Genomic DNA, 14,863 nt, shown 5'->3' on the forward strand with positions numbered 1-14,863 from the left:
TTGTTGAGAATTGTGGATCTTTGAAGCCGAAATAATGTTATAGGAACATTAAATGTATATTGACAGTTATTACTAAAATAATGATATATTTATTACATGGACGATTCTATATATATTTATCGATACACACTTGCACGCGTCTCAGAACCTTCTACACCCGACTCTTCATCGACGACTCTTAACCGACTGACTGTTTACATTCTTTTGTTTCGAGACGCTGCGCACACACACATACTTCCACACACTGATATATACATATAAGTATTTCTACTACGCACTTAACTCAGTCCAGCACAGAAAATTACACATATCTCAACACACCTCCTTAATTTTTTGGGCTGCATATTTATAGTGGGTCTCGTTGTAACTGTTTTGAAATCGACTTAAATAATTTACACTATAGCTAACGTCTAATCTTGTTCCAGTACTAATATATAACAAAGCTCCTATGAGATTTCTATATCTTATATCGTCTAAAGCTGATTGTGCGGGTTCTAAACCTAAGTTTTGTTCCATTGGTGTAAAATATAATTTACTGTTTTCTATATTATAATGTTTCGCTAATGACTCTATATAACTACTTTGATCCAGTTTCATCTCACACTTCTTATTATCGTATTCAATGTTTATTCCTAAGTAAGTCTTTACTTCACCCAAGTCCTTCATCAAAAATTTGTTTCACAATTTTTTTTTAATTTCATCGATTTTTCTTATGTTTTTCCACATATTAATAAGTCGTCTACGAATAGAATTAAATATATAACATCATCGCTCTCATACTTCATATACAGACAATAATCACTCTTACTTCTTTGAAATCCTAATTTTTTCATATATTCGTCGAAACATTCATACCAAGCTCTTGAACTTTCACGCAATCCATATAACGCTTTTGATAATTTACATACTTTCCCGCTTTTATCGTCGTAACCTATAGGTTGTTTTACAAATACTTCCGATTTTATAGTTCCGTTTAAGAAAACTGTTTCTACATCCATTTGCATAATCGTCAAACCATATTGACAACAATAAGATAGTAATAACTTCAACGTTTGCATTTTTGCTACTGGAGAGTATAAATCTTCCAGTACTTCTTTTTGTTGGAAGCCTCGAACAACTAGTCGCGCTTTCTTACGATTATCAGATTTATTCGTATATATCCATTTCAAGTCTAATACTTTTTTGTCTTTTGGGTTTTCTACTAATTGCCAGGTCTTATTTTTCATTAAACTATTCATTTCTCGATCCATTGCTTCTTTACATGAACCGCTGTCATCTCCACTTAAAGCTTCTTCATAGGTTTCATAGGACTGTGTGCACTAACTATATTCACATAAATGAAATATGAGCTCGTTTGACCATATCTTTGGGGTTTCTTTCTTTCCCGTCCTGACCTTCTCAAATTACTTTCTGTGTCCTCAAGTTTTTCTTCTGATTCGTTACTTAAATTTCTCTCCTTTTTTATTGCAACCTGCTCGACCTTTTCGTTTACATCCGAATGTTCGTCAAAAACCTTTTCTGTCTCATTGCCTGGTCCATCTTCTCCTCGAAATCCTACTAAATTATCATCTTCACCTATAAATTCTACGTGTCTTGCAATTACAATTTTATTATTAACTAGTATCCTATATCCATTGTTTTCATAACCTACAAGTATCCCAGTGTCTGCTTTTTTTTGTCCCATTTCGAATTTCTTTTAACTTCGGGTATTCTTACGAAAACTCTACTTCCGTACAATCTTAAATTATTTATATTCGGTTTCCTTTTTAAAAATATTTCAAATGGTGTTTTATTTTCATATGTGTTTGTAACGGTTCTATTTTTTAAGTACGCCGCGGCTCTAACTATTTCCGGCCAATATTTAATATTCAGCTTTGAATCATGTAATAAGCATCTAGCGGAATTCATGATTGTTCTATTGTAGCGCTCAGCTGTTCCATTTAACTCGTGAACATAAGGTGGGCATGGTTCTACGACAATTCCCTTTTCCCTAGTTAGATTGTACATGCTTTTGTTCATATATTCTTTTCCATTATCGTATCTTAATCTCTTTATCTTTTTACCAGTAAGATGTTCGACTTTGTTTATGTAATCAAGGAAGCAATTGTAAACTTCACCTTTTGATTTCAAAGTATAAATCAATGCACACTTACTGTAGTCATCTATAAATGTCAAGAAATATTTGGATCCATCCAACCCGGTATTATTATGAGGTCCATTTAAATCGGTATGTACTAATTCTAAAATCTCGCGTGCTCTTCTACGGTTATTTTGGAAGGGTACATTTCTACATTTTTAGCATGAGATTCTTGCCTTTCAATGTAACTACTTATCTTATATAAACCATGATCTTTGAATGCTATCCCTATCAACTTTCTGTATTTGTTATATATCTTTAAAGTATTTCCTGCTGAGACTATCTTACTTTCATTCGTTACTCTCGCATAGCTAATTAAGTTATTATCCATTTCTTTCACGTAAAATACATTAGACATTGTAATTTTAATCCTCCCTTTGTTTACTTCAAAGTAAGTTAAAATTTTTCCGACTTTTGTTCCTTTTAGACTTCTACCGTCTCCTAACTTCACATTTATCGGGTTTTTTAAATTTTCGTACTCAACAAAATAAGAGTCATTATATATAATGTGATCTGAACATCCACTATCCAATACCCAATCTATTTTTCGCGTATCGCTAGTACATACCGTAATTTCATTTTTATTATTTTCGCGCTCTACTCTCGTTAGGAAAGATCCAATTTCTTGGTCGTCGTAGCCCTCGTTGTGTGAATAATTTGCGTCGTGTTGACTTGCCTCGTAGTAGCGTTGTTGCCGGCCTCTGCTTTGTCCTCGTTGGCCAAATCCTCGTTGGCCAAATCCTCGTTGGCCAAATCCTCGTTGGCCAAATCCTCGTTGGCCGTATCCTCGTCTTCTTTGGCCAAAACTTCGTCCGCCGCGACCCCTATTCTACTGCGGCTGATACGCACCTCCTTGCTGTTGCGTTCTTCCATTGTTTGCGCCATTGTTTCCGCCTCTATACGTGTTTGTGCAATTTTTTGCCATGTGACCGTACTTTCCACAGCCATAGCACTTTATGTCCTGTTTTTCGGCTGTAAATACATTTGACTTTGTTCTATCACTTTCTTTCTTGCTACGCGTTTCCCACATTATAATTTTATTTTTCAAAAATTCACAAGTCCGATCACTTTCTTTCACTGAGTCGATTAAGTCACCAACATAGCTCAATGATTCTGGTAGTGTTTTCAGCATGTAGTCGAGTTTTTCACGTTCGCTTACATTTGCACCGGCACTCTTTAATTCATTGATAGTTTTTTCAAATTCCGTGAAAAATGAATTTGATTCTTCAAAGTGTTTCAACCTCATCATGTCTAGTCTACTTCTTATACAAATTTGCACTGCTGTTGATTCCTTCATACACATCTCATCAAACTTTTGCATTATTTTTAAAGCAGTGTCTTGATCACCAACAAATTCTAATTGCTCATTCGTTATACTACTATAGATGTAGTTCATCGCCCATTGATTCTTTTCATCCCACTTATCTTGCGCATCCGTGTCCATTTTCTCTCGTGTAGCTGGTTCATAACATTTTTTTACACTTTAGATACATTAATATTCTTTTCTTCCACATTCTGTAATCGCGTCCATCGAATATTTGAACCTTAATTTCGTCGTCCCTTGGCATCTTGATTCGTTTTCTATATTCACACCTTTTTTTTTCTTTTTTTTTTTTTTCAAAAAATAATTCTCTTTATTATCCAAAATCTTTTTATTTGTTCTACCAATAGCCTTTTTATCTCTTCAGAACTTATTTCCAATTTTTTATTCCTTTTTATAAATCGACTTTTATACATTCACTCCCGGTTACACGTGGTTCCATAACCTTAAATCTCGGCAACCACGATCTTCTACCATGTTGAGAATTGTGGATCTTTGAAGCCGAAATAATGTTATAGGAACATTAAATTTATATTGACAGTTATTACTAAAATAATGATATATTTATTATATGGACGATTCTATATATATTTATCGATACACTTGCACGCGTCTCAGCACCTTCTACACCCGACTCTTCATCGACGACTATTAACCGACTGACTGTTTACATTCCTTTGTTTCGAGACGCTGCGCACACACACATACTTCCACACACTGATATATACATATAAGTATTTCTACTACTTAACTCAGTCCAGCACAGAAAACTACACATATCTCAACAGCCTTATATTTTGATCTATACCCCGTCTTAGCCGCCCATCGAGGATTGATGAGAAAATGCGGCCTAGAATTGGGCCGATCGTAATTGGTCGCCAGTTCTCGACCATATTTCCATCTTTATTAGCCTTTGTTATTAAGGCTGTCCTATTTTCCTTTCATGCGGTCGGAAAATAGGAACTATACCATAATATATTTGTCGGAGATGAAAGAACACCGGAGTCTTTGGAATTTTGGATAATCCCGCAACATTGTAACCTAGAGTCTACTATAGCTGTAATTGAACAATTGTAGTTATTCAATCCGATTGTAATTGTTCGAGAGTTGTGATAATGAGCTTTGGCTCGAGGCGACAGTCAGTCGCCGAACGTAGCCGCGGTCACGGAATGAACGCTTTGTCTAACAAAGGTATGGAGTAATTCTATAGCTCTCCTTAAGAAGGAAATAGTTGTAACACTCGACAGTAAACATTCCAACGGTCCGTGTCCCGTAGCTCGCCACACGCAGACCCTGTTCTTCGAGTAAGATGATCGAGTAAGATCGATCGTATATATATATGTAACTATGCACTAAATTTGAAACGTATGCGATGTATTGAAAGTTTTAAAAGTTTCTTTCAAGTTTCAGATATTTAATCTAAATTAGAGATATATTAGTAAAACATGAAATGAAATATATATATTTACATTATAATTTTTAAACATATTCGTATTTTTAAACATCATTAAGTAAATTTCTAAATAATTAAGAATATACTGCTTCTTATTAAATAGGTACGAAATGTTTTTATTAGCGAGAAGCTATTAAAAGTGATGGTTGACAAATTGTATCGATATACCACAAGTTGACGAAGTATACCAGTAATAATTTAACAAAGCAAATTCTTCACTGCGATCTTCGAGAGAAATTCCTTGGAATTGGAATTGTTGTAACGAACGCAGCTGCATTTATAACATGCGACATAAATAAACTCTTTTATATACTAAGCTATTTGATTAATGCTAAGTATGTAAGAAATCTAAAAAGCTTTTAAAATCGTATATTTATCATTGTACTATTGATTTTCCTACCATTTCGAAATGTACAACTTTGAGAGTAATTACTATATCTTCGTTCTTAAATAATGGAGCAGCTAGCGAAAAAAATGAAGGAAAGGTGGAGAAACGATGCAGAATATTCATAACGTGCACGTGATTCATCTGCATGTTTCAGTTTTGTTGTATATTTCACAATCGAACATTTTCTTTTCTCTTCTATCGTACTCTTGTATCTTGTGACGTGACTGTTTCTCGTGGGAGATAAGAGCAAGACGAAATGCGGTTTCTAGCATTTCGCAAACAAAAAAGGACGAAACTGTTCGCTTTTCTTCTGTTTTCTTGTTTTTAAATAGAGATGAAAGATAAAAAGACATATCTACAGAATTTATTCTATTTCCATTACACTATTTTCATCTAAATCAATTGGCTTGCTGAATAAATTCTTCTTGTTTACAGGCATAGCTAATAGAGATTTGGATAGTCTAATATGGCTTATTTTCATTCTTTTTCTTAGCTCTAATACTTTCTTTAAATCTTTCTCGCCAAACCTTATAAATTTAAAATTATTTGCACACTGTAATTCATTATTCCAATTCAATAACATTTCACACTGAGTTGCATTTAAAATATCAGAAATTTCTGAAAAATAAAGGAGGGTTTGTACATCAGGATATATTGAAAATAAATTTGGCTGTAATTCTTTACCTATTCCACGTGTATGATATTCTCCTAGTTCTTTCTACTCTAATTATATGTTCCCTCCTAGCATGCTGTCTACTCCTGTTGCTACCTATAGACCTTTTAATAGTAATTTCTTCCATTTCTTCATCATTTCTTGCTACATACCTTTGGATCAAATATAGAACTATAACTAATCACATCTTTAATGTACAATCTCTGTATCATCATGTGTATACATTTTTGTTTTACCTCCGTTTCTAACAAACTTGCAATTATCTCTGGAGTATAGGGTCACACGCCTGGAATCATATTGTTTCTGATCCACGATATTTTCTCTCCTATTGAATTCTGTTTTATCAAGCAGGACATTTCTGCCTTCTGTCTATTTGATATTCTGAAACAAAACACATTGTCCATTTCCTTCTTTAATACACAAAAGTATTATATAATCATATAAAATAAATGAAATGTACATAACAAAATCACATAATTTAATAGTAATTGTATTTACTTTTTGGCTTTTTTCGTAATAGCGATAGACTTTCTGCTATTTGGATGTATCATTTCCTTTGGCTTCAGGAATTCTTTTCTCATTGCAGTGGCCTATAAAAGACAACAAAATAAATTAGTTAAAATATTACCATGACTATGAATTATTTCGATTATCCTAATCATCAAAACTCCAACTCAGGCTATCCGTTTACTCAATGTATAATCATGCACAGGCGAATCGTCGACAGTATCACACGCTTAGAAGCACTAATAGAGTAGACAAAACATCCTATATGCCACAGCTATCGAAACAATAACCAGATAGCAACGGATAGGCGCCTCTGATATACACCCGACGATAACCGCTTCAGAGGGACTAAAACCTCAGTACAAGAAGTCTCCCAAATCAGCGTTCTATACCTCTTTGTTATAACACTCTGAACCGTCACTCTGTTGGATTCATACAATAAATTTTACCACTATATCTAAAGTTTAATTCTTTAACTTATTTGTGAAACGTTCGAACTGCAACTCGAGGAGATCACCGGTGATTTGTCAATTTCGTGATTTGTTGTGTCTCGTATATGATAACAGCAACGACGGCGACGCTTATCGATAGTAAAAGTAATATCGAAGTATACCTTCCTACCATGACATTTCCGGGCTAACAAACTTCAAAATTGGTTTCTTTTGTTTCAAGATATTTTTAGCTATTTTTTTTTAATCTTATAATGATAACCTATTTTAAAATGTGCAATGTTTGATAAATGTACATTAGTAAAATTTCATACGAAGAAAGTTTTTGGGAATCCGTATTATATCCAGCGAGCAGAAAACGAAGACTTGACGGAAGTTGACAACAATAGAGATAAAAGTCTTTATCGTAATATTGTTTTTATTGATTTTAACGTCAGATGGAACGGGTTTCGACAGAAAACGATCCACCAAATTTCAAAGAGGTAACGAGCAAACTTCAAGTAAAAACGAGCAGAAGTCAACAACCCGATTATTATTATTACTGCGACTCAACAGAGTTTGGAGTAGTATTATACAAAAGATTCCGTATTTGCGTTCTTGTTCGCCGTGCGACATGATAGAAATTGATTTCTCTTCCGCTTGTATCAGATGCGGGATGTTGGTTGATCCTTTTTCACCGGTCTCGATTATCCTATTTCTCTTTATTCGCCTATTTTTTAAACACAAATATAGATTTTTTACGATTATTTATATTGTTCATGACATCATTTGACGAATTCTTCGAGAACTTCGCAAGGGAACCAAGACATAAATGATATTTAAAATGTTTATAGCAGTTCTGAAGTAAAGAGAAGCGATATTAGTTTGAAATGATGGATCATTTCAATGACTTTATTATTTATTGCCTTAATAGCTATCTACATATTATTTTAGTTGCGTTTTTCTTTTGGATCGGAAATGACTATCCTGTGTTTCGTCAATAATTTGTCTTGCTTCTCTTGGTGCATTTCTAAAAGTAGTATTGACATAAATATATATATATATATATATATATATATATATATATATATATATATATATATATATATATATATATATGTATAAGATTTATAAAATGAATGCTCGGTAAAATGTCTGTGATAAATAATACCAATTAAAATGGAAAAATTTTTAATTGCATTGCTTCGACTATACATATACATATACTTAATGTGACTTACTTTGTATGAGAAAAATTCTGTTTGTCAATTCGATATTGAGAGCTGATAATGCTAACATACGATGAAACGATAACAGAAGAATCCGAATATTCAGAACTTTTCACGATATATGTTAAATAATATTATGAAATAAATTAAATAATTACCCCGCATTGCTTCCAGCGTACGTGTTCACGATTCTCGGCGAAACCGAATATGGCAGCAGGAAATCAACCAATCACAACTTCGGAAGAAAGTAAAGCGCGGGAAGAAATCGCGGCATCCAGCTTCCTGCGAATCTATTCTCGATCTCGATGTAAGCAGTAATCTTTCGATAATCGTTTTGCAAAATGGCGTGTCTTAAACGAAGTGTATAGTAAAATTCGTATTTGAGAGACGCATAAATAAACGATATCAGGCTATTTCCCGCGAGAAATTCACGTTCGGTTGCAACATAACATGTCACGTATGTATTTTCGTCGAAAACTGATTTCGAGGGACGTGTATATGTACGTATCAAGTTACTTGGCGAAAGTTCAACGACAGACTGTGACTTTAAAACAGTATGTATGCCTATGTTTGTTGTCCGAGAATTGGAAGAATCTGTCATGTTTTGTTTACATCGGCTGTAATGGAGTGGTGTTTTTGTCTTGTGGTAACTGAATGTCTCAAACAACAAACTCGAGATTTCAATCGATCTTCGAAAAGAAGTCATACCCATTGGCCTTGGGTGAGTTGTGATTTCATTAACTTTTTAATTCATAATTGATAACATAAGGTTATTGTAAGACCGATGAAAATATGGATAGCAACCAATTGCAATTGAATATCTGGCCTGTCTTGCACTATTGAAATTTTGCAAGTCACTAAAGTTACCAGCATTAATATGTTCCCTTGCACAAGTTTGACGATAAAACAAATGAAATTTTACTAATTGCAAGTTATTTGATTATTCTATTTAACGAAAAATTATAAAATCATAAAATAGAATTCTATATAACCTGTAAATTCTATATAACTTGTCAATCTACTAGTACATATATTATAAATTGGTAAACTTTTGTGTGTGGGGGAGGGGGTGCTAGATGTAACACTGATACGACATTTTGAAAAAATATTTAATTATAATCATGAAAGGCGTTATTGAAATATTGAGTTTTTATTAATGTTCCTTGCAACTTCGAGTTTGCGTACTATATTTAAAATGTACATAAGATATAAAGTATATTGACAAGTAACAGTCACAAAATTGTTTCAAATGAGGATAATCATCCTAATATCAACTTATCAATTGTGATCTGATAAACAAGAATTCAAAATACAGTTAAACTGTGTTCTACATACAATAATCTTTTTCGGAGGAGATTTAAATATATGAACATATTGTGATATTTTGTCCATAATAACATGAATAATATAAAGTTTCGTATTACATATACTCTATTTTTTAATATATTCTGCATATCTCATTTTATGACAACAGACAAGCAAACTATATTCCCATTATAAGCTTCGCTCTAATTTCGCATCGTTTCACCTGAATATATCGTGAAATTTCATCCCGTCAAAATTTTGCGTCAATCTTTTTTATCTTAAAGGATTAAAGACAGTTGCAAAACGCCACGGTGTTTCGGGGTTTGTTTAAATTTCCGCCAAATGAAAAAGAAGTTTCGCGAAAAATGGTAGTTACTAACGGCACGTCTGGTTACAATTTTCGTTTACAATTCTTTTGGCGAATAAATATGACGTACTGGGTCGATACTAAGTAGTCGGTTGTCCCTGAAATTTGAACTGTTGAGAATGAGGTAATAACAGGGCGACTGGTTTGTTGCTGTGTAACGTATACACGTTTCTGAATAGTTTTCTACTTTAAATGAAATTAACTGCTACCCGACGGAGTTTCGACGTAGCGATAAACACGCCACTGAAAAAAGCGACGAATGGGAATGGAAAATACGTAAAGATTTTTTTGACAAAATAAAGAATCATTTTGTCAGATTTCAAGAAGAGTTTGGGTAAATTCAATTTATGCTCTTTGCTACTTGACTTATGTTTATAACACTAAAAGTTATCTTTACAAGCAGCGAAGTGATTTAGTTTCATCCGTAGTTCGGTTGCTTCCAATTTTTTCATTTTCACATTGTGTAAATTTCGACCAATTGCGGGGAGACGTAATCGCGAGGAGAGACGTCAACGGGGGTCGTAAATCCCCGTTACGATTATAACAATCGACACCACGAATTGATCGATCCCCTGATTTCCGTTGAGATAATAGGGGTGATTGAGTTTGTATAACACTGTGATTCACAGAATTATAAATTATATATTTCCAACACTTAGATTACACTGACGTAGAGAAATAAATAGTTAACAACTTGTCGCACGAAGATGCGATAGATATGTACGCTAGAGCAGGGCTCTTATAATGGAAATTAATGTATTAATGGACTTAGCACTATAATATATTTAGGAGAGAAGATGTGTGTTCGACAACACCGAGAACCGACAAAAGATTTGCGTGAAGTATGCGACTCTCGCGCTATGTGTAGACTGCCGCATTAGGCGTTAGTTTTTAGACTGCCTGTCGCTCTTTTTCTAATACGGAAGAAAAGTTCGGTGTGGTGTGCCCCTGTGCCTAAAGAACGCGGATTCGTTGTTCCCACTTTCGTTAGGAAAAGTGAGGGCAACGAACCGCGGTGTCGATTGGTCATGACCTGCACTACTGCTCGAAGGGATGAGTAGGGAGTCTCCTACCATCGTGGTGGATAGATGACTGTGTGCGTGAGAAAAACCTAGCTTGTTTTATTACAGGGCTATTCGGATTTTCCTAATGGGTGCATACCCGCTTTCTCCGTGTTTTAAGTGCGACTAATAAACCCAAGGACCTCTCTAAAACCGACTGTGTTTCGAGAATATTTTTAAGCTTTAGAAATTCTTCAAGACAAACGGATTGAAGACACATGGCGAAACAATACAGGGAAGTGAAAGTTATGGTGGGTCCTTAGGTTTATTGAGGGTCGAAGTGACGTTACGCAGGTCGGTTGTTGTCCGGTCGCGCGGGCTGGCGTGCAGATGTTTTAGGCGGCGTAACACATTGCGTATTACAATATTGATGTTAAAATATTATTATAGAAAAACATGTTAGCAACTTAATTTTCTATTTGTTCGTTTCTCTGTTTTCCTTATTCTGTTTTTGGATTTGTGGTGGATGATTTAAATAATGACGTGACGAGTTGATGCTTGATATTGTCAAATATATTTAAAATTATTCTAAATACAGAATTAATCGCACGGGAGACAAAGATTTTGTAACGAATCCTAGCGGCTGCCATTTGTCGTTCACGCGCTGTTGCCGATACCGGATGCGCTAATGTCACGTAAAACAACAAAATAAAAAAAGAAATTTGAGGTGTAAATAAAAAAAAGAAACTTTATTTTTTTTTCTAACAACAATTCACTTTACAATCCACTTCCAAACTCTAGGCGTGACTTTCCAAGACTGAAGCTCTTATGATTTGACTTTCGATCGAATCCGATTACTTTCTTTTGTCATCCCTCAACATCCCCACCATGCATTTGCATTTGCTAGGCGTCCGCGACCGTTGCCACGTGCTCTTTCTTCTAGAACCTTCGGCGGAAGGACCGTTGGGATGTTGATGGTTCATTAGACACTTCAGCGATATTGCCGCCGATTGTCGCCGATTGTCGCCGAGTGCCGCCACATCTTTATCTCCATCGTCAGTCCATCGGATTTGAAGTATGCCGGTCGTGACACTAACATTGTGGCGTCAGAGACGATGCGTTTTGACTCGCGAAAGGCGTTTTCGGTTTGCTTCGACCACTCGATTCGCCGCGAACAGCTCGTACGTATCTTTGTTCGCGGATCCGCGTAGTTTGTTGCACGGGTATACGTTTATATTGACACCGGTGTTCACAAGGAAAGAGATCCTTGGTGCCCTGTCCGTCACGAAAATGCGACGGGATACTAAAGCCATCGCCACATGCCGCGTTTACGGACGGCTGGTCTCGTTTCACTGGGTCCAGTTGCAAGGGGCCCGGCACTTCCTTGCGCGGTCTCGAAAGGTCTCGTGGTAATAGCAGAGACCAGACTTCTGCGGTCTGTCCTTCGAACTTGATATCAATCTTGCCTTCCGTATGTAGAATAACGATGTGAGGTGGATAGTGGGTGAAGGTGCCCACAAGAAATACTCTTGATGTTCAACAAAAAAGTTAATTAAATTATTAATAATCAACAGTCAACAATTTATGATCAACAATTAACGACTAACGATTAACTGTCAACAACAATTAATGATTAACGATGAACGATCAAAAACAATTAACGATTAACGATGAACAACGATTAACGATTAACTATCAAGAGTCAATAATCACGTATCTCTAATTGTGTTTGCTTCGCTATGACGCTTAACCTTTCGCACTCCGCAGCTCGGGGCAGAATGAATCTTTGATTCGAAACCAAATGGATTCATTTCTTTGTTGCCCCTCGATATCTCCACTACGCACGCGTTTATTAGATGTCCGCAACGGTTGCCGCGTATGCATTCTTCCGAATATTCGGCGAAAGAACTGTAGGGATATCGATGGTACATTAGGCGTGTCGGCCTTACGCTTTGAAGGTATAGCGCTTTGTGTCGCGAAGCCGTTGGAAAGTTCCATGGTCGACTGCCACCACAGATGCATGACGATTAGATACAAACGCTTCAAGTATTACAATTAATAGCTGATACAATTGCAACAAAACAGATGTCCTTTATGCAAGACTACTGAAATTACACAGCTACAATAAAATAAGGAATACGTCTGTACTATGGGAAACATAAATAAATATACACATAGTAGCTTATACAACATGTATGTGGAGGACGATTAAACGCGTTGTTGATTAATGACCAGACGGGTTGATACTTAGTGTAGTCAAATGTATTTAAAATTATTTGCAGTACAGAATTAGTCGTCGTTCGCTTAGTGTTGCTCGATATGTGTATACAAGGTAATGCTTACGTTCGTTCGATATTAATTCGCTATAAGAATGTTCGATACTAACTGTCTTAACGATCGTGTTCTTTTATTTATACTCGGGGGAGTATCGAAAACTTTAAATTTAACCTCGGTTGACGATTGCACGTAGCGGCAACATTGTTTTGCTCGGAGTTTGTTTATCGTTACGCTTTGCTTGTCACGTAAAAGTAATGGGAAAATAATAATAAAAAAATGTTGGGTTCTTGAACCAGAGTTCGAGATACCTCTATTCTATAATAGGATTACAAGTGTGCGATTAAACTGTTACCGAAAGACTGAAGCCTCGATCAAGAACCAGCCCTTCTAGATGTTCGTTTATCTTATGCCTACGTGCCGAATTCATAATCCTTTATTTTGGGAGTCGGTGTCGTGTGCAAGGCGGTTCAGGTTTCCTGAGTCGGTTGGAGATATTTGTTGACGTTACATTCCCCCAGTGTTAGAGTGCGGCTGGTCCTCCAGACTCTTATTTTCGGTGTAGTGCCTCCTTTTGTATGCCCTTTTGGAATCTTACATGCCTTGCTTCGAGGATGACTGAATTGGTGTCTTCAGGTAATTCTCGTAATGGTTGTATTTCAGGTGTGGAATATGTGTTTAAAGGTGCGCTAGGTGTCTCTATTAGTCTAGAGATATTGATTATACCTGTGTCTTTTTTTTTCTTTGGTTTTACAACATAATACGCGAATACATAATTTGGAAGGTAGGCATTTGCTTATAATATCGAATAATCCTATTTTGTTAAATATACATATGTTCCTAGTAATGCTAGATCAATATAACTAATAATTTATAAGACACTTAGTTCCTATTTCTTAAGACTTCTAATTCTATGTTCATAATTAAGAGAGTTTACTTCGTTGGAAATTTGATTGAGGTGCATTCTATACGATTATACATTATTAATGATTTTTGGAGCGTTTTCACTTTTTGTTAGGATTTCTTCTAGACTGTCAGTTAAGGGTAAAGCTATAGTTTTGAAATTTGTTTTGTAAGTTATATTGGTTTTTAAGTTATTGTTTTCATCAAAAAATTTATCTATATTTTTATTCATTAATTCTAAATTATCGTTATCCAGCGTTACAAATAGACTTCTAGAAATGGATCCAACAAAATTCAATGACCCTCTTCGGTAACAAGTGTGTGTCATAAATTTAATATGCATGATTACATTGTCTAAATTTCTTTTGCGAGCGCGTGTAATCATTTCATTGGAATACGGGCATTCACCTTTAAAATGTTCTGTTAACATTAGTCTAAATCTTTTAATTTCGCTGAGTTTTGCATATATATCCTTAATGTCTAAACCTATAATTACGTTTACGGATTCGCTATATAAGTATGCATGAGCTAATTTTTCTTGATATATAGAACTACCATTAAGGGGTATAACGTTTAGCTTAGCTAACTATGAAGAAGGTGAAGATCGTCCTGGAAAGTAAGGTTTAATACGGTTACCATGTATTTTCCTAATCGAGTGATTTACTATTATTTCATAATAAGGGGGTTTTCACTTTTTCAATGGTGTATGGCCCTGGCTATTCAGTATCTATCTTGTGTTCTTTATGATCGTTATGAATTAATACTAAATGTCCTTCTTTAAAAATAAATTGAGGTTTGGCAATTTTAGAGAAGTTTCTAATAAATTTTCTATAGTATCCAGCTAGCCAATGATTTTACATCTGTAGGATTTTTTGGT

The 14,863-nt window shown here is 35.1% G+C and overlaps 1 protein-coding gene across 5 annotated transcripts; it reads right to left on the minus strand.

Annotated features, from left to right (window-relative positions):
* Positions 1-5,877: 5,877 nt before the first annotated feature.
* LOC117240296 (translation machinery-associated protein 16 homolog) lies at positions 5,878-6,890 on the minus strand. 5 transcript variants are annotated; one of them, XR_004494650.1, is made up of 5 exons: positions 6,872-6,890; positions 6,471-6,562; positions 6,209-6,353; positions 5,984-6,124; positions 5,878-5,917 (listed from the first exon to the last, which is right to left on the minus strand). XR_004494650.1 is itself a non-coding variant. In XM_033506280.1 (2 exons), exons 1-2 carry the CDS (start codon positions 6,551-6,553, stop codon positions 6,251-6,253), a joined length of 186 nt encoding a protein of 61 aa, XP_033362171.1. In that variant the 5' UTR covers positions 6,554-6,562; the 3' UTR covers positions 6,234-6,250. The 5 variants fall into 5 exon arrangements, 1 of the variants encoding a protein (XP_033362171.1); XR_004494653.1 differs by lacking the exons at positions 6,471-6,562; positions 6,872-6,890 and having other exon boundaries at positions 5,984-6,143; positions 6,209-6,230; XR_004494651.1 differs by lacking the exons at positions 6,471-6,562; positions 6,872-6,890 and having other exon boundaries at positions 5,984-6,149; positions 6,209-6,230.
* Between the last annotated feature and the right edge of the window lie 7,973 nt (positions 6,891-14,863).

Source organism: Bombus vosnesenskii, unplaced genomic scaffold (assembly GCF_011952255.1).
Source record: "Bombus vosnesenskii isolate JDL3184/JDL3185 unplaced genomic scaffold, Bvos_JDL3184-5_v1.1 scf7180000014581, whole genome shotgun sequence".
Taxonomy (NCBI): domain Eukaryota; kingdom Metazoa; phylum Arthropoda; class Insecta; order Hymenoptera; family Apidae; genus Bombus; species Bombus vosnesenskii.

Excerpts from the sequence above, each read along its gene's own strand:
- LOC117240296 (XM_033506280.1), bottom strand. The coding sequence starts at position 6,553 with ATGAGAAAAGAATTCCTGAAGCCAAAGGAAATGATACATCCAAATAGC. Across the intron at positions 6,354-6,470 it reads ATTACGAAAAAAGCCAAAAA|AATATCAAATAGACAGAAGG; the intron begins GTAAATACAATT and ends GTTTTGTTTCAG.